We start from the raw sequence: 19,388 nt of genomic DNA on the forward strand, positions 1-19,388 counted from the left end.
GCCAGCGAGGCAGCCCCAGGTGAGTCTTTAGATGATGATATCCTAACTTCTCACACTCAAGAATTGATAATTCAACAATATATATTCAAAGACAAAAAGGAAATATGGTATTCCTATCTATTCAACAGGAATTACTCCATTATTCAATATTTTACAACAAGAACCCAAGCCATCCAAAACACATGTTGTGTATTTTGTCATCTTTTTTGATGTTTTGCATCATTTATAGTTGATATAGTTTGAAGTCAACAGATGCTAAAGGTAATGTATATGCAAAGATGACTGGAAGGAAATCATGGTGTAGGAGGAAAAACTGATTGAATTGCTAGATCTTTTTTCCTCCAATTTTACTGAAATATAATTGACATACATTATATAAGTTTAGGAAGTCCAATGTGTTTAAATTGGTAGTTCTAATTGTTGTTTATAAATCTAAATATGAAAATATTTTACAGCTAAGAAGATGGTTACCTTCTTTTCAACAAGATTTCAAGCCACCTATATTTTCAAGTGTTTTTGTTGATTCAAGGGCAAGAAGCAGCAAAAGTAAGAATAAACTAGAACAACAGAGATGTATTTTTAATTTGGAGTCAATATTTATGAAATAATTTTATTCCTGGTTCATACACATTGATCAGTAGTTGTATGTAAAGGATATGGTTTGGGGTACCTAGCCTCAGTTGGTAGAGCATGAGACCCTTGATCTCAGGGTTGAGCCCCATGATGGGCATAGGGATTACTTTAAAAAAAAATGGCCCATTTAGGGTAATGTTTCTATAATTGCAGGAAAATATAAGATAAAAACTTGAATTTGCTATGTTTAAATTCTTTAAAAAAAAAATTATTTATTTATTTGAGAGAGAGAAAGAACGAGAACACAAGTAGGGGAAGCAGCAGGGAGAGAGAGCGGGAGAAGCAGCTCCCAGCTGAGCAATGAGCTTGGGACCCTAGGATCATGACCTGAGCTGAAGGCAGACACTTAACCAACTGAGCCACTCAAGCACCCCACACTGTTTAAATTATTAATTTATTTTAAAATTGTTTCACTACCATCCTTTGTTTTTGCTTCTTATAAATGATTTGCAAAATGACTTAAAAATATGAGAAAATAGGGTGCCTGAGTGGCTCAGTTGGTTAAGCGTCTGCCTTTGGCTCAGGTCATGATCTCAGGGACCTAGGACTGAGTCCCACATTGGACTCCCTACTCCACAAGGAGTCTGCGTTTCCCTCTGCCCCCTCCCACTCATTCTTTCTCAAATAAATAAAATCCAAAGACAATTTTAAAAATTTATGAAAAGATGGGACGCCTGGATGGCTCAGTTGGTTAAGCGGCTGCCTTCGGCTCAGGTCATGATCCCAGCGTCCTGGGATCGAGTCCCACATCGGGCTCCTTGCTCTGCAGGGAGCCTGCTTCTCCCTCTGACTCTGCCTTCCACTCTGTCTGCCTGTGCTTGCTCTCGCTCTCTGACAAATAAATAAATAAAATCTTTAAAAAAAAATGTTTAAAAAAAATATATGAAAAGATAAAGCAGGTCCATTGGTGATTATTGGTGTACTGAGGGTTCACCGAGCAGGAGTTTATTTATTTCACATAACAAGCAATAGAGAACACAAAATAGGACCCTCTTATAGACTGCTTTTGGCTTCAGATAACAGAAATATTATCTCATCAAATGCGGAATGTCAGCTTAGGGTAGATGTATTATGGCTCAACAGTATTACTAAGACACAGCTTGTTCCGCCTCTCTGCCCTGCCTTCTCCAGAACTAACTGGTTTCACGCCCAAGCTGCTAGTAAGATAGCTGTAGAATTACATGTAGACAAACAACATTCAAAGGAAGAAACAACGACAAACCACATCTCTCCTTATAGTTCTCGATTAAGAGTGAGAAATCACTCCTTCTCTGGCTCCTTTCCTTCTTGCCTCCTTAGCTAGATTTGCCTCACGGGTTTATTCCTGAACCAGTACCTTGCAAATGCGTTGGAATTACCCTCAGATCATTCAGCTGCTTTGGGGATAATGTCAGTTTACCTGAGGCCTACTGGCCTAGGGGAGGGATAGACACCTGAACAAAACTGGAATTCTGTTAGGAAGAAGGGGTAGTAGATATTAGGTAGGCTACAGAGTACAAGTCTAATTGTACAAGTGAAACTCCTAAACCGACTTCCAGAACATGCATTCACTAACCGAAGAGAACTGTCACCAGGACTCAGAACAGAACAGGGTAAGTGTGTAAGCCCTTTTACAATTCCTCCTTTCCTATATTAAATGTTATTCTGTCATCTCCCCAAAATTCTGGATATTGCTTTACTCCCTTCTCTTGATAGCTGCATACAGGAACAGCCAACCAATAGATTTCCTAAGATGGAGTGAGTGGGATGAGATGTATGGAATTGGGGGACAAGCCACATGACCGAGCTGGAGACTGGGACTATGACAAACTTATGGGATGAGGCAGTGACCAATGGACGACAGGCAAAAGACGGGGTTTTTGAAGAGGCCTTGAACAGACAAAAAGAGAAATAATGAAACCAGGATAGGAAAGCTGGCTAGAGCAATCTCCCCACATTTTGCTGGTCAGGATTTTTGTATGCTTTTAAAATTAAGAGCGAGAGGTGTGGCCAGAACCAGAATGAGGAAGAATGTGGTGTTGAGAGGAAGCAAAGGGAGAAAAAGGGAGGGAAGGGAAAGGGAACCATTTCAGTTCCTTTTTTTCGCACCTAACTGAAGTCTGTTCTTAATAGTTTGAGATGCACACACCCCCTTTCGAGTTGCCCAGTGAAGATCAAAATTGAGGGTGATGTCTGGGGCAGGCTGATCTTTGAATTGCCTCTTTTGGGTAATTCTGCACACTTGGACTGAGGCTGGAACTGAAATAGTCCTTGCAGGTGGGGGGACACAAGGAACATGATGCCGAATTCCTCTTCAGTGTCCAGTTACAAAAGCTGTAGGCATAAAAGAATACACTTGAGTTGGGGGAATAAAGGACATTTTCTGAGCAAGTAGGGGGGAAGGGAGGGTGGTCAAGTGCCAGCCAAAACCTGTCTTAATAGACTCACAGCAGATGAAGCCACTACCTGTTAGATAGGATACTGACCAATACTGCCAGTTCCATGAGGTAGATGCTTCCAGTAAATAGAGAGAGATATAGAAGTTGCAAATCAGGATTCTGTGTATACTCCATTGTGCAAAACAAGGATTGCTTACTGGCGTGAACACTTAATCCAACCATTTTAATAGTAGAAATCTGAAAGGATAAAAGGACTGAGTTTCAATTTCTACCACCTGTCCCTTACCTTTGTGAAATTTCAGCACATCATTATTCATAGTTCGTTTCCTACCAAAGCCAGAAAGAGGTATTTTTAATTACTTATGTTCATGGAAATACATTTGCCTTTTTGAGTTTCCAAGAGCCCTCCTCTGAACAAGTCTAAGAGAATCACTGTTCATTGCTCATGAAGGAAAGCTAGGAGAGGCAGAGTTGGAATCTTAACTTTGATCTCTACTACTCCTCATCAGAAAAACTGAAGAGCTAACGCTATAAGGCAGATTAAGAAGCTGCTTTGAGTCTGGCACGTTCCTTCACCACCACAGGCTGTTTCGAGAGTTCCACACCAGAGGCTGAAGTTCTCATGCAGGCTGGGTGGGACTGGCTAGGAAAGCCGACTCAAATATGATTAACTCTTCCCTTCCCCAAATCAAATAATATCTATCTGCTGTTGCCATCAGATTATTATGTGCCTTGATTGTTAAATACGTATTAGGAAAGCATTCTCTTTTTATGAAATCGCTTCTCAATTTTCTAAATCAATGTAGTAAATTCCATGTGTTTTTTAATTTCACAAGCAACTTTTTATATAACTATAGTATAGTGACCCAAGATGCTAAAGAGCAAATAATTCGACTAAACAGTTTAAATTAAAAAAACAAAAACAAAAAACGGAGAGCTCTAATCTGGATATGGTAGAAACATGCCAATACCTTGGGTGTCGTGAGATTCGAATCAGTCCCGTGTGAAACAGCAACCTCGTGTACTAAACCCTCCACCCCCGCCACGGCTTACTATGCACGAGCCCTTGCACCTGCACAAAGCGAGGACCCAAGTTCAGGGCTTTGTCTCAAAAGAACAAAGATCGGCCCCGCTGCGCCCTCGCTTTCGAAAGAACGCAGCCACCTCCGGTACCCCTCGCCTCTAGCTGAGCTGAGCCCCTCCAGCAGCCCACCCCGGCCGCGCGGCGCCCGTCCCCGCCTCTCCGGCCTCTTTAAGCCCCGCGCCCGCCCCGCCTGCGCTCCCCGCGTGCCGGGAGCACAGGACCTCCCGATCCGGGCCTCGCCTCCCGCCGGGGTTACGTGAGCCCGGGGCGGGCGGCCGCCGGGCCAATGGCCGCCGCCCGGGAGGCCGCGCTCCTCCCGCGCCGCCGCCACCGCCGCCGCCGTGGGGCTGCGGGCTCCTCCCGCAGGAGATAACTGTCAGCGCGCGAGGCGGCGGCGGCGGGCCGGCTCAGTCATATGACCGGCCTCCGGCGGCCCCGACGCGGAGCAGAGTTACTCAGCCGCAGCGGCCCCGCGCTCCCACAAGGCTGGGCGGCCGCGCCGCCGCCGCCGCGATGGCCCCGCCGCCGCGGCCGCCGCCCCCGGCCGCGCGCTGAGCCGCCGGCCCCCCGAGCGCCACGGCCGGAGCTGCAGCGGCGGCGGCAGCATCATGGCCCCGACCCTGCTCCAGAAGCTCTTTAACAAAAAGGGCAGCGGCAGCGGCGGTAGCACCGCGTCGGCGTCTGCCCAGGGCAGGGCTTCCAAGGAAGGACCCGCGTTTAGGTGAGGGGGCGCCGGGAGGCGAGACTGGAGCGGGAACGGAGTTGGCTTCGGTGCCCGCCGGGAGAGGGAAGGAGCAGGGAGTGGGCCGCTCGGGACGTCGCAGCCCATCGCCGGCACCGGGTCCCGGGCTTGTCATCGTGGACGCGCCGGATCCGAGGGTGGCTCCGAAACCTCTTTGACCGGGAGGCTTCTTTCCTCTCTGATTCCCCTTCTTCCCCTCCCTCTCTTTCCCCACTCCTCAGGGTCCCTTCCTCCTTGCAGAGAGTTCTGTTGTGTTCCTGGGGATTCCCAGGCGTGCGCTTCCTTCGCCGTGGAGGTGGGAGATTGGCGGTGAAATGGGGTGAACCCCTTCCCGGCGGAGCCGCCTGGGCGCCTCTGCGGGCGCTGCCAAGCTGTGAGCTGTCATTTTGAGGGCAGCTTCAACCTATTGTGTACGTGACAGTATTTTGAAGTTAGGAAGGAGCAACAGTCAAGAAAAAGGCATCTTCCTTCTTTCTTGCTGTATAGGACAGGCTTTCAGACGGATGAGTGAAAGTATGTAATTTCCACATCATTTTGAGGGTTGATGCCGCCTGATGTATGGAAAAGGGGAGTAAGCTGCTTTTATGAAATGGTTGAGTGTTTAACAGCGCTGATGCATATATTTAATAGATCCGACCTTGTGAACACACACCTTTGAATAATAATTTCTAGTATTTATTGAGCGTTTACCAACCTAAATGGTTTATGCTGACTTCTTTGCTTTCGTTTATTTCTTTAACAACCCTGTGAGGTAGGTGCTATTACAACTCCCATTTTACAGATGAGGAAACTTAAAGTCACAGGGAACTTAAACAGCTTGCCTAAGACCCACTGCTGTAGCGGCAGAGACTGCCTTTGACCCGGGCAGCTTGACCACGGAATCTAGTCTTTAAAATCCCAATGTTATTCTGCTTTCAAGAGCAAACTTTTAGAAGGTGACTTAAAATGGCCTGTGTTGCCTTTCAGCCCACATATGTAATAGGTTTTGTTTATGTACTTTTAACAGTTTTATTCAGTGGATTTTTAAATTATCTGCTTCCAGCTGTGACACAGTGCTACACGTTTTTTTGACCAAAATGTCTTGCAAAATTAGTTTATGGAACAAGTTCAGAGCCGGTAGAATAAACCTTTTAAAAGTTTGAAGTGAAACTTTGAATACATTTTGGGTTGTTTTAATATTCTAGATTTTGCTTATCTTGAATCCCATTCATTTAGAACATAGCCCCTCATTGTAGTTATGTGAATATTAAATATCAGTTTAATTTGTTGTGTATGGGTGCGTGTGGGTGTGATTTTGTTTGGAAGGTAAATTGTGAGGACTTTCAACTACCCTAGTTAAATTCTCATGTTTCCTTTAGACTAACTGTATCCTTATAATTCGAGTAGGGAATTCTATTCTTTTCACTGCTTTGAGTACTAGTGATGTTGTGTCCCTTCTCAGAATGGTAGAATTACTTCAGACCCAGGGTATGGAATTTCTTTCCTTCCCTCCCAGTAACCCAGACTTGATCAAGGGAACAAAGCCTGGAGAAAAAAGGGCATGTGTGTTACTGGTGTCTTTACTTTGGCAGCCCTTGTCAAGGACATTTAAAGCCATTTTTTTTTTTTTTTTTTTTTTTTTTTTTTTTTTTTTTTTTTTTTTTTTTTTTTTGCGTTTTTATTTTTTAATTTATTTTTTATTTTCAGCATAACAGTATTCATTATTTTTCACCACACCCAGTGCTCCATGCAATTCGTGCCCTTTATAATACCCACCACCTAGTACCCCAACCTGCTGGTGGAGATAGTGGAGTTACACTGTCATTGTTTCCTGTGCTCTCTGCCCAGTTGCCCACCACCATTTCCTCCATCCACAAGTTTAATGGCATGTATTTGAACAAAAAAAATTGTGGCTATATTTAGGGCTTGGCCATATTAGGGCAATTGATTCCCACTTTGTGGGAACATTTTCAGTATAATGTTCTGACGTCCCATTGGTGTATAATGAAGAACACAAAAGTATGCCAAGGACTTTTTTTTTTTTTTCCTTGACCTCCTTAAGATTTTCTACAAGTTTTTTGAGGTAGATTTTTGAGGTAGATTGGGAGAATTGGAGCAGTCAAACATTTCACTCCTGAGGCCCTTTAGCTGTGTCCCTGCTTGGGGTCACCATGGAAAAAGGAGTGAACTAACACATGTCTGGGAAGGCACAGGAAGGTGGGGATAAAGCAACCAGTGCACCAGATCAACTAAGGATACCCAGGCAAGTCTTTCCTCCCGCTTCCTCCCGCTCTTTCCACCTTGTCTCACTCTTAGATATATATAATATATTATGTATAAATAATTATGTGTAGCCCTCCTGGGGAAAGTCTCTTAGAAAATTTCCTTTTCTTACCCTTGTGCTTCAGTTTATCCATTTTATCCATATTACCAGACAGAAGCTGGCATGTGCTTTTTGGGGAAGTGGGTGCCTTATACAGGGGATTAGCTGCCCTTAGGAACCCACTTCATAGTTGAATAGATTTTCAGAAGTTAAAGTAAAAACCCTTAGGTTAAAAATCTAGTATTCCTAACGTGAATTTTTATTTTTCAGTGCATTTAAATATAGTATGTAACTTGTGGATCTTGGGAATGAAAGTCTCCTGAGGAATCAGATAGACTTTTTGGGCAGTTTTGTAGCATATATTAACATATATTTTGGAGAAAAGCCTAAGTAAAAATAAGATCCAACTTTATATATTTTTTATAAATCTATATAATATATATATATAGTATATATAAAGGCATGCATACACACACACACACACACACACGTATATTTGTTCTAGAGTTTTTGAAAACCTTTTTATATCTCTCCTGTTCCCGCGATGGGCTTTCACTAGTTATTTTAAACTTTTCTCCAATTCTCTGAAGTTTAGCCTTTCCGCAAGTTTTGCCCTCTGTTTTACTCTGTGTACTCTTGTGCACTTCCTGGGCACTTCCCTCGGTTTCTTACTGTTCCCTCTCACTCCTCCGGTTTTCATATACTATAATTGATTAGAGAGGACGTTTTTGTCCAGTATAAGTAGCTTATCTCATAGATCATTTTCAGATCTTCGTGCTTTCTGGTGTTCCATCTAAAAAAGAGGAACATCACAGTCAAGATTTCTTCTTAAGTGTGTTTCGTTTGGGATCTCAGCAAAAGCCCTTTCATTGCTTTGAGGAAAGCGACTTCTAGGAAAACAAAAGAAATCAAAAGAGATTGATTTTATATGTTTAGGAGAAGATATGATTATGGTATTGTGAAATGTAAGCTCTATTTAAAGTTATAAAAATCATGGTCTTGAAATTTGAGAGTAATCTTTATTTTCTTGTTTTCAGAATACTTTCACTTTTAATTAGTTGATACATAAATATGTATTTGAACAACCCTTTGTTCTAGAGGGGTAAAGTAGAACAAAAAGAGGTACTTTGTCTAGTGGCTCAAGTCAGAAGTAAAATTAGGTTCCTCGTTACCTTGGATTTGAGGTCAGCATGTTCACATAGGAATTTTTAAAAGCCAAGGTATGCCCATTGACTCGCATGTCTGGTTCAAGTTTGAGGTTTTATCTTATAGTGGTTTTTTTTTAAATGTCTCTGTTAAATTAGTGGACAGGTCTTTTTCTAAAAAATATATGGAACAGGGAGGTGAAAGGATCTTAGGTAATCAGCTGTTTTATTTTGGACCAGTTAAATGAAGTAAGTTGATATATCACCTGGGACCTGAGGAGTAAGTAGAAGCATTTCAGCTGCCTGGTAGCCAGCTATGTAAAGGCTAGAAGTAGATTCCATTCCTTCTCTCCTCCAGTCCTAAATATCTAAGGCCAAGTGGCCTACTTAGTACTAATCCACATTGTTCTGTAAGAATAAATTTAAGTACTCTGTTACAGGGTTAGTATAATTTAATCTATTTATCGTCGTTATCAAATAGCATCTGATGCCCATGTACTTGTGGCCTTGTACTCCACCTGTACAAATCAAGGTAGGACACTCATGGTCCTGCCTAGTGCAGTTTGCAATCTAAAGGATAACAGATTATTTACCAAGATGAATAAACAGCAAAGTACTGGTTGGAAGCTATAACAAGAAGATAACTGAAACAGTGATAAAGAGTAAATCTTAATATAAAGTACAGCATTAAGATCTCACTGTTCTTAGACTAAGTGTGACTGAGGGTAGGAATATAAATTAGTCTCTTGGACAGAAGGAAATTACACAGAAGTGCTTCTTCCCCTCCCACTGCCAGCTCCCAGGATACATGTTTCCAATGAGATTTTTTTTTGAGGTAGAATATTCTGGAGAAAAAAATAGTGTTGTTTCATTATACTCATTTTTAATTCCTATAGCATCAAACCTGAGACACATGTGGCATTAATAGTAGTTTTGATTTCTTTTTTTCTACTTTCTAAAAGACTTCCTGGAGGTTTCCTTGCCTGCGGTTTTGGATTTATTGGTGTACTCATTACATCATACCTCCTTGTCCTGAAACATGCCGTACACTGTGGGGGGTTATTAGAGTTTTTTGGCAGAGGTAAAGAAGGGACTGTTCTAGCTAATGCAATGGGTTCTGTTAAAAGCACTTAGAAGACAAATTGAGCAGACCACTGATTTAGTCCTGCCTCAGTCACCGTGTCAACATGGGCCTGGACAAGTGTCTTCATTTCTCCGGTTCTCTGTTCTGTCATTTGTAAAGTCACAGCACCATCCTATGTCATAGGGTTACATAGGTGGTAAGGAGGTAATACAATAGTTTGAAAATCTTTTGAAAAGGATCTAATGCAGTGCAACATGATTTTAAGTATTACCCAGAGACTTTTAAGTTGTGGAGTTCAGTATTATTCACATTGAGGCTTTATTAATAATTGAACCATTTTTCAGAGACTTGAGACAGAACTGAAGTGACATGTGACATGTTTTTATTTACCTTTTTTTTTTTTTTTTTTTTTTTACTTTGATGTTGTCAGTGGTGAAATAAAGACCTTAAGTTTTTAGAGTGTATTAAGACATCCAGCAGGCTGTAACTCAGACCTGGATAGAGATGACTAGGAGTTCAGGAATATGTTTAGGAGTGTGGTGTATTTGTTTTTCAGAATTATATTTTTTTCTTATAAAAAAAATCTTATTGGGGCACCTGGGTGGCTCAGTGGGTTAAAGCCTCTGCTTTCAGCTCAGGTCATGATCCCGGGGTCCTAGGATGAGCCCCGCATCAGGCTCTCTGCTCAGCAGGGAGCCTGCTTCCTCCTCTCTCTCTGCCTGCCTCTCTGCCTACTTGTGATCTCTGCCTGTCAAATAAGTGAATAAAATCTTAAAAAAAAAAACTTATTTAGCTGATAAGAGAACTACTGTTAAGCAAAACGATACCCATCACACTGTGGATGATACTCTGCAACAGCCAAATCAGTATTTTATGTGTGTGTGTGCACGCGTGTGCGCATACATGTGTATATTCATATATACATGCACACATGGGCATATACATACACAGAGGTATGTATATACCCACACAGAAAGGAATTCTGGATAGAAAAAGTAAAAACAAGGACGCCGGGGTGGCTCAGTCAGTTAAGTGTCTGCTTTCGGCTCAGGTCATGAACCCACAGTCCTGGGATCGAGTCCTGCGTCAGACTTCCTGCTCAGTGGGGAGCTTGCATCTCCCTTGCCTGCCGCCCCCACTGCTTGTGCTTCTACTCTCTGACAAATTAATAAATAAAATCTTTTTTTAAAAAAGGTAAAAACAAGATATAAACTTGCATGATTAGTTTTAAAATATGTGTGACTATGCATATATGGAAGAGAGATAGCAGCACTGTACACCAGCCAGGGGCAGCCAATGGGTGGCTGAAAATTTAATTTTACTCTTTTGAATATTGTTTTTTTGTTGGTATTTTGGATTTTGCTCTGATAAATTTGTGTGGTTTTTGTGATTTAAATTATTTTGAATGTTTAAATAATCTTTGGACGGCTCTATGCTGTGAGGTGGAGGTAGATGGGTTAAGGATAATATTTGTGGAGAAATCTGACTTGAATGAAAACTCTTCATAGAAATTTTCCTCTTCATTAAAATAACTGGTAGTTCCTGTTATTAAAAGTAATATGCTGTGAATTTTAATGTGCTTAACACCTAAGTTCATTATGAGCCTTAGGAGGCCAATTTAATTGGTGATACTGATAATTGTTGGCAATGTACGTATGCACAATTTTTACTGGTTGGGTAGGGTAAGGGCTTCCCCCATGCTTTGGACCCCACTGTAATCCTCACCATGGCTCAGAGCACAGGTTAGGAGCTACATGCAGCTCTTCAGCTGGTGATGGAGAGAGAGAGATCAAATTAAGATTTACTTGAAATATGCTTAGAAAGTGACACAGCCTTTTAGATTTTGGGAGAACTTGGAGAAATGAAGGTGCTTGAAATAGATCTTTTTTTTTTTTTAAAGATTTTATTCATTTATTTGACAGAGAGGGAGATCACAAGTAGGCAGAGAGGCAGGCAGAGAGAGAGGAGGAAGCAGGCCCCCTGTTGAGCAGAGAGCCCGATGTGGGACTCGATCCCAGGACCCCGAGATCATGACCTGAGCCGAAGGCAGCGGCCCAACGCACTGAGCCACCCAGGTGCCCTTGAAATAGATCTTTTTAAAGCTAAGATATGTATGATAATTTTGAGTTCTGAAATGCGAACTGGTCATCTTAACACATTGTGATTTGCTTAGTAGGTGGTAATCACGAGATAGGCCAAGGCATGTGGTGTTTTAATGCACAGTCTATAGATCTAAAGAGAGCATTGATTTTTGTCATTGTGGCTGTAGGTTGTGTTTCTCATGGTTTACTTGTGAGGTCAGCTTAAGGAAGCCACTTTGCTGTTTTGTTTCCTAGGCAAAGGAAGTTGTAAAAGATTGTCTTTGCACTCACAAAATGCTTTGGCTGTCTGTGTGAACTCCTGGTGGGTGAATCTGATTTGGGAACTGGCACTGTGCTTATTTCTCCAGCCACTGTTTTTCTTGGTGTGGGCGAAAAGGAACAAATGTTTTATCCTGATTGTACAAGTCCCTTGCCTAGTGTGAATTGTTAGGCCTGCACTATGAGGTCATGTCCTTGACTGTAAAAGTTAAGTCTCTCCCTTTTGCATCTGAGTGCTGAAATATTTGGTGAGTTCCTACTTACTGAGTATTCTTTATCTCAGGTTTGTGAAAAATGATTATTATGTAAAAGAGGAAAAACAGGATGGACTTTTCCAGCTAACTGGGCATGTAATAGTGATTTCCCTCAACTCCACCCCATCTGTAAATGGAACATCCATGACTCACTTCTCAGGGCCACACAGGCACTTTTGTAACCAGTGCTTGAATGGGAGGGTGGGATGGGGATGGAAGGAGATGGGCTGGCATCCCACTTGTGCTCAGCCAGAATCTGTCCAGCTGCCTTTATAATGGACTTCTGAAAAGGACAATGTGCCTTCTCACACACCATGCTACGTATTTTTTTTTCTTATTGTGCTGTTTGTGCCAAAATAATGCAATATATGAAATCTAATAAATGTTGCCATTAATAATGTAATGTTGTGGATAAGTGTTGTATAGCGGAGTGTTCCTTCTGTTACATAAGATTTTAGTATTAGCATGGATAATCTAGATTCCTGACTATCACATTACTCTTTTTGACTGTATGACTTTCATTTATATATATTTAGAATATTTTTCTAGTTATTTGTCCCTGTACTCTTGTTTAATTTATAGATTATACTCTAGAATTTGTGCCCAGCAGAGTGTTATAAATAGATATGTATACTGTCTTATGAAGATGATTTTATCACTACACCTGACTTTTTAAAATCATAAATAAGAGCACTTCTGTATATGTTATAATATAATCTGTAAATAAGTGATCACTGGTGTTTGATTATCCACTGTTTTCTAATTGAAAATGACTCCCAAGTCATGCAGGGTCCCAATGTGAGAGTAGGCATAGGTGTAGTAGAAATATATTCCCCAAAGCTGTAGGGGGACAGATTGAGAAACCACATATCTGGTGGGCACTTCAGTTTCCAGTAAGGTTAGTTTGCATGTTGGAAGTTAATGATTATGCAGCATATGTAAACAGCCTAAACTCTGTGTGTTTATGATGGAAATTTTTTTTCTGAAAAAAAATTGATAGTTCATGTATTTGAATATCCCCTAGATTGCGTTGTGTAATAGCTATAAGTAGAAATTAAACATGTACATGAATTTACCTGATAATTTAACATAACAAGAAATAAACTTATAAGTGTCTGCTTTTTCTTGATTTAGGTCTACTTGAGACCCTATAATACTAAATGCAGAACTGCCAAGATTTAATAGTCAAACGGTTATTGTCCAATTTTATTTATTTGTGGCCGATTCTAACAAAAAGATGTGTGTGTATGTTTAATATTTTATCCATGAAACTTTGCAGAGAATAGGTTAACATTTACTTTAATAGTTTGCCAAACAGAAAAATAGAATTTGCTTATAAGTACACATGTATTAGTTAAATGGCATTGAGTGGATTTTTGCATTTCATTTGAGAAATTCTGCTAACTAAACTTTTCATTCAGTTGTCATGGCAACTCTGTTTCTTCACAAGTTGAAGACAAGTTAGATGTTAACCTGCACGTTCCTCGAGAGATGAAACAGGTGTTGATTTAAGATGTGTTAGGAAGAAGCAACAGAATCACCAATCTAATCTGTTCTGCCTTTAACACCTTATAAATACTTCATACTGCCAACTCTATCTCCCTGGTATATCCAGAAGATTGGACATTTTCTTTTTTCTTTCATGCGAAACGGGTTAGGGTTATAGAAAAAAATGTGTGTTACCAGTTAGCTCTTAATTATCCTCATTTTCTCAAGGTCTTTTTATAAAATATGATTGAGAAATAGTAATAAGAATGTCTTAAATTTCCCACTTTAAAGCATATATTTGAAAATAATTGAATGAAACAAGGAAACATACATGCTGTGGTTAGAGCATTGATGTGGGAGTTTTAAATCCTAGCCATGTCCTTGTATCTGTAGTGCTTAATGCAGTGCTTGGCAGGAAGTTGCATTTAATAAATACCTGTTGAATGAGTGAATGAATGAATTAATGAATGCACTTTAGAGTTTTAAAGACTGACAGTCCTTAAAGATTCTCTGGTATTCCAGAATCTGATCTCTTGAAATATTAATGCTTTTTTTTTTGTAGGGAACTTCCTTTCTTGATGTTTCTGGTATGCCTTGTGGCATTGCTTAAAGGTATCTCATTTTACACAACTCAGTTTCTTTCTTTCCATTAATTATAATGAAAAATTTTCTGGTATCAAAATCATAGGATAAATAGTCTAAAGAGACCTGTCTCCTCTTTAAAAACAAAACAAAACAAAACAAAACAAAACAAAACAAAAGAAACCATACAACTAAACCAAAAAAGACACCTAAGTAATATTTCCGAACCCAGTTATAAAATCCCACAGCTGCTGAAAATAACCTGTTGAAAAAGTATTTAAACAATGTGAACCTTTCAAATTATTAGCTGTGTTGATAAATGTAAAACTCGTTCTATACTTTTTAGATTTGTTTTAATTCTTGTGTGGCTTGGTAAACCTGAAATACATTATACAATAACATTAGCTCATTGTTTTTTTCAAATTTAAGATAATAGCACACTTAAGTTTAATAACAATATTGGTCTTCTGAACCTGCAGAGACCATGTTTGCATGTTACATGAAGTAGGTATTTCAGAGAAGAGATGGAATCAACTCTGCCTTCCATTTGAGAAACTAACTTAAATGTGCGTTACAAATCTGGCATGTTCTTTAAGAAGTGTATAACCCAGACTAACATATAAAGTTGACCTACACTGTGTGAGGAAGTGAGCTTTGAGTAAACATTTTGACCAAGCATAATAGGCAATGACTATTTGCTTTAGAATGGTACACTGAGTAAGTTAGTTGCTAGGGCAGAAGGAGGTAGCTGAGCAGGAACTACTGTCTCTGCCCAAAGGGCAAAGAAGTACCCCTGGTAGCCACTTAGTTCTTTCCAAGTATTGTGGGTCTTTACAGAGACCCTATGAACGTTGCTACCTGGCCTCTGCTGTGGGATACTGTACATTTTTTTAGTGGCATATGTTCTTGAAAATTTTTTCTATAAATTACGATTTTATTTTGTTCAAGATTATTTGAATTTTTGAATGAATTTGAATTATTTGAATTTTTTTGAAAATTTAAATGCACCTGATTAAAAAATGAAACAATATAAAATTATATACATTGAAATAGAAACCTTCAGTTCACAGGCCAGTCTCTCTTCCTAAAGGGTACAGTTATTATAATAGTTTCTTTTATATCCTTCCAGAAATATTCTATGCAAACACAAGGAAAAAATATTCTTTCGTTTGTGTAGACAAGGAAAAAATATTCTTTCGTTCGCGTAGAGTGGTAGTTTCCTGTGTACTGTCTTTTGCTTATAGTTATGTAATATTCCGTTGAATAAATGTATGAATACTTTACTTAACCCCCCGTGGTTCTTAAATCTGGTTGGACGTTAAAGTCATGTAGAGAGGTTTAAATACCCAAACTGCTCACTCTCTCAGAGATCCATATTTAATTGGTCTGGGTTAGGGCCCTAGGTGTCTGTCTTTATGAAACCCTTCCCAGGTAACTTTAGTGTGCAGCCAAGCACACTAATATCAACTAGTCCCCCGTCGTTGATGGATATTTTGATTGTTTCCAGGCTGTTTGGTTGCAGATAGTGAACCAAGTCAGAGGTCTTATGCATAAGCTGAAGTATGTTTCTAGGATAAGAAACTCGAATGGAATTTCTGCTACATTGCTCTTCAGAGATGTTGCACCTATTTATACTCCTACCAGTAACATACAACAGTGACTGTTTAGTAGCTTCAAGTACCCTAAAGAAACAATGCCGACTGGTGGGGTGGTGGTGTAACTGGAGCCTTAGCTTGCTCTTGGTAGTTGTTAATCGCTTCTCTAGTCCAGGGTCCTGCATATTGTTTTAAGCTCCTTTGTAATTCAATTTAGCAGTGCTAGCTAGACGTGATAGTGCTTGCCCTTTTTTTTGACCCTAGTAATTTACCAAAAACGTTCGTTGTATGAACATGTTTAGAAAAGCAAAGTAACTTTAGTGCATGGAGATGCTCTTTAGACATTATCATTACAATCATAAAATCTAAAAAGAATCTTAATAGCTGTCTAACAGCAGGAGAGCGGGTAAATATGATGTTAGTTTCATGGGATATTATATGATAGTTAAATGATTAGGATGACTTATTAATGTAATCAAGTCACAAATATTTTAATATAATTAATGTTATATTAATATATTGATATATGATTATTAATATATAATTAACATATTAATTTGTAATATAACAGTAATACAATAAGGGAAAAAGGCTGATGATATGATGGGGTAATGAGCTTGTGGGTAAATGCCCTTAAATTTTTAAGGATAATTTAAAAAATTATCCTTCACAATAATAAAATTGGGCAAAAGATAAAAATTAAGGCAAACCTCAAATTCTTTTATAATGCAAATAGCCATTTATGGTTTTAAAGATGTATTTTCATATTGTGAACATCATTAATTAGTGGAGACATATTATAGAATATGTATGTAAATGGCTTATTTGAAATCTTTTAAGATGCCTGTAAATATCTCCTTCTCAAGAATTTTAAGAGACCCATACTCTACTATTTGTTGAAAATAAAACTTGACTATGTACTGGGCACTGTGCTGAGTTGCTTCTACTTATATCCTCTCACCCATGTCTCATAGTTCTCCTTTAAGTCTAGGTATTTTTATTAGCTAATTTCTAGATTATAAAGTCATAATGTTTTATAGATGAAAATGTTGAGGCTTGCATGGGATTACTGAGTGGTTAACTAGTATTGCTGGGAATTCAAAGCCATGCCTGTGAATTCTTTACTAATAACTGATCTGTATCCCCACTTTGCAGATTATTATTTGAGATACCTGAGAGATTAAGATTCTGGTACATTCTGTCGGGTTTATAAGGAAGCATGTAGTCTTAAGTGTTATTTTTAGGCAACTTCCCATTTTAGTTGTGCAAGAAATAGATAATAAGTGTAAAAAGCTAAGTGGTAATACAGAGCGGTGGACTCCAAGGCCACAGATCCAGTGGCAGATTAAGATGAAAGCAAGTAGTAAGGGCTCTTTAGTCTGAGCTGGTTAGGAGAGGCTTTACAGAGGAGGTCAGATCTGATTGGAGAATATCTGTAAAGAGATGAAGAGGGTGAAAATGTTTTATCTTACATGTGTACTTGGGGTAATGAGTGGACTGGTTTTTTGGAAATACGAATGTTCTAGTGAGGCAAGATCCACTGGGATGAGATTGTGCGGGGCCTTGAAAGCATTTAATTTTAAGGTGTTTTTTTTGTTTTTGTTAAGATTTTATTTATCTGACAGAGATAGCGAGAGAGCACAAGTGGGAGGGCAGCAAGCAGAAGAAGAGGCAAGCTCCCCACTGAGCAGGGAGCTCGATGTGGGACTCTCAGGACCCTGGAATCTTGACCTGAGCCAAATGCAGACACATAACCTACTGAACCACCTGGGTGCCCCTAATTTTAAGTTTAAATTTAGGTGACCCCAAAGAGTCAGTGAGAGGTCTTCAATCTATGCTACTTTGAGGATCAATAGAAAGAATAGGAATTTTGTTGTGGGTTTGCAGACACATTCTGCTTGTAGGTTTACAGACACATTCTGCTTGTAGATATCTGCTATGTCTGCTTGTTACAGACACATTCTGCTTGTAGATTTCTTGAGTTCAAACCTGGCTCCCCCACTTACGATGTATGCCACGTTACCCCCTGAGTTTTTTTCATCTGTAAAATGAATGTAAAATCTCTTTTCTTGCAAAGTTGTTCTGAAGACTAAAGATAATATATGTCATTTGTCCCACACAGCCCTTGGCACTCAGACATTTGAAAAATGGTGTAAGTCTTGTAGCACTCAGAAACTGAAATACTCTTTTCTTCCTAGCTTCTCCAGCTACTTCCCTGTCTTAATCACATCTCTTGGCCATCTCCAAATTGTAGGGAAATGGCAAGTAGCTGTCTTCATCAAAAAGTGGAGTTCCTTCTCTGAAGGCATTGGGGAGCCACTATGATTTTGGGTAACGGACTGGTGAAACAGCTTGCTCAGCACCAGTGCCTTGACCTAAATTTTGGTGCTGGGATCCAAGATAGTACAGTTTTACTATATATGATATCTACAAGCAGAATGTGTCTGTATTTCTTAGTCTTCCTGCTTTCCCCCAACCCTAGGCCTCTATCTCCAAGGGGAAAAGCCACAAATCATCACAAGCCAGTAACATTATATTCCTACCTTTTTGGCTTTCTTCCTAGCCTATGGCAGAATTCATACTTGGTAAACAGAGTTATCTGGGTTTTTTTTGTTTCGTTTTGTCTTTTTTATTTTCTTTCAATAAATACCTTAGTTATTTAGAGCAGTTTTAGGTTTAAATTAAATTGAGGAGAAGGTACAGGGATTTCTCATACAGCCCTGCCCCGACACATGTAGAGCCTCCCTCATTATCATCATCACTCACCAGAGTGGTACCTTTTTACCAAGGATGAACCTACATTGACACATTGTATTCACCCAAAGTCTATATAGTACGCCTTAGGGTTCACACTTGTATTTTACATTCTTTGAGTTTGGGCAAATGTAAAATGGCATATATCCATCCTTATAATATCACAGAGAGTATTTTCACTGCTCTAAAAATCCTCTGTGCTTGGCCTAGTCATCACCACCCCCCACCCCTTGCCCAGATATCTTTTTTTTTTTTTTTATCTCAGGACATCTTTTTTTCTCTAAGTAGTCTCCTGATAGTTCTGCTTCATGTATTGATTAGTTTCCCAAACATTTGTGAAGAGCACATTTTGGCTGTGTCCTAAAATTCCAGACTTACACCAGAGAGAGGAGTTTGTGTTTGAGGACTAGCTCAGTTAATCATGATAGTCAATTTTTTTTTTTTAAAGAAATGGAAAGCGGGGAAAAGGGAAGGAGAGAGAGGGGCATTTGCCTCAGAAACTAGAGAAAGGAAAAGCTTTTAATTGTCCAGTAATCTTACCTTACTGAAGTGCTGACTGACCCTGAGAATTACGTGGATTATCAGTCTAGATAATGTGCCAATGAGAAGTGTGCAAACTCTGTGTGTTCCCAGTAAAGCTGTTAAAAAGCAGTCTAGGGGCACCTGGGTGACTCAGTTGTTAAGTGTCTGCCTTCATCTTGGGTCATGATCTTGGGGTCTTGGGATCGAGCCCCACATCGGGCTCCCTGCCCGGCGGGAAGCCTACTTCTCCCTCTCCCACTCCCTCTCCTTGTGTTCCCTCTCTCGCTGTGTCTCTCTCTGTCAAATAAATAAATAAAATCTTTTTAAAAAAAGATTAGTTTTTTAAAATCCTTTTAGAAAAAGATTTTATTTATTTATTTGACAGAGATCGCATGTAGGCAGAGAGGCAGGCAGAGAGAGAGAGAGGGAGAAGCATGCTCCCCGCTGAGCAGAGAGCCCAACGCA

The 19,388-nt window shown here is 39.8% G+C and overlaps 1 protein-coding gene and 1 long non-coding RNA gene across 4 annotated transcripts in view; one reads left to right on the top strand and one right to left on the bottom strand.

Annotated features, from left to right (window-relative positions):
- Positions 1-891: 891 nt before the first annotated feature.
- LOC309863246 lies at positions 892-4,052 on the bottom strand. Its single transcript, XR_014310944.1, has 3 exons — positions 3,983-4,052; positions 3,298-3,338; positions 892-2,946 (listed from the first exon to the last, which is right to left on the bottom strand). It is a non-coding gene; the product is annotated as an uncharacterized lncRNA (long non-coding RNA).
- Positions 4,053-4,073: 21 nt separating this feature from the next.
- Positions 4,074-19,388, top strand: part of FNIP2 (folliculin interacting protein 2) — a gene marked incomplete at its 3' end in the record, with an annotated part of 134,314 nt that continues 118,999 nt past the window's right edge. For 2 of the 3 annotated variants that reach the window (XM_082727780.1, XM_082727784.1), the window contains exon 1: positions 4,075-4,816. In XM_082727780.1, the coding sequence (XP_082583906.1) occupies positions 4,704-4,816 (113 nt within the window). In that variant the 5' untranslated portion in view covers positions 4,075-4,703. Of the gene's footprint in view, positions 4,817-19,388 lie in introns of all 3 variants that reach the window. The other variant, XM_082727786.1, reaches the window with a different exon arrangement.

The sequence above is a fragment of the Mustela nivalis genome, assembly GCF_964662115.1.
Source record: "Mustela nivalis genome assembly, chromosome: 4".
Classification (NCBI taxonomy): Eukaryota; Metazoa; Chordata; class Mammalia; order Carnivora; family Mustelidae; genus Mustela; species Mustela nivalis.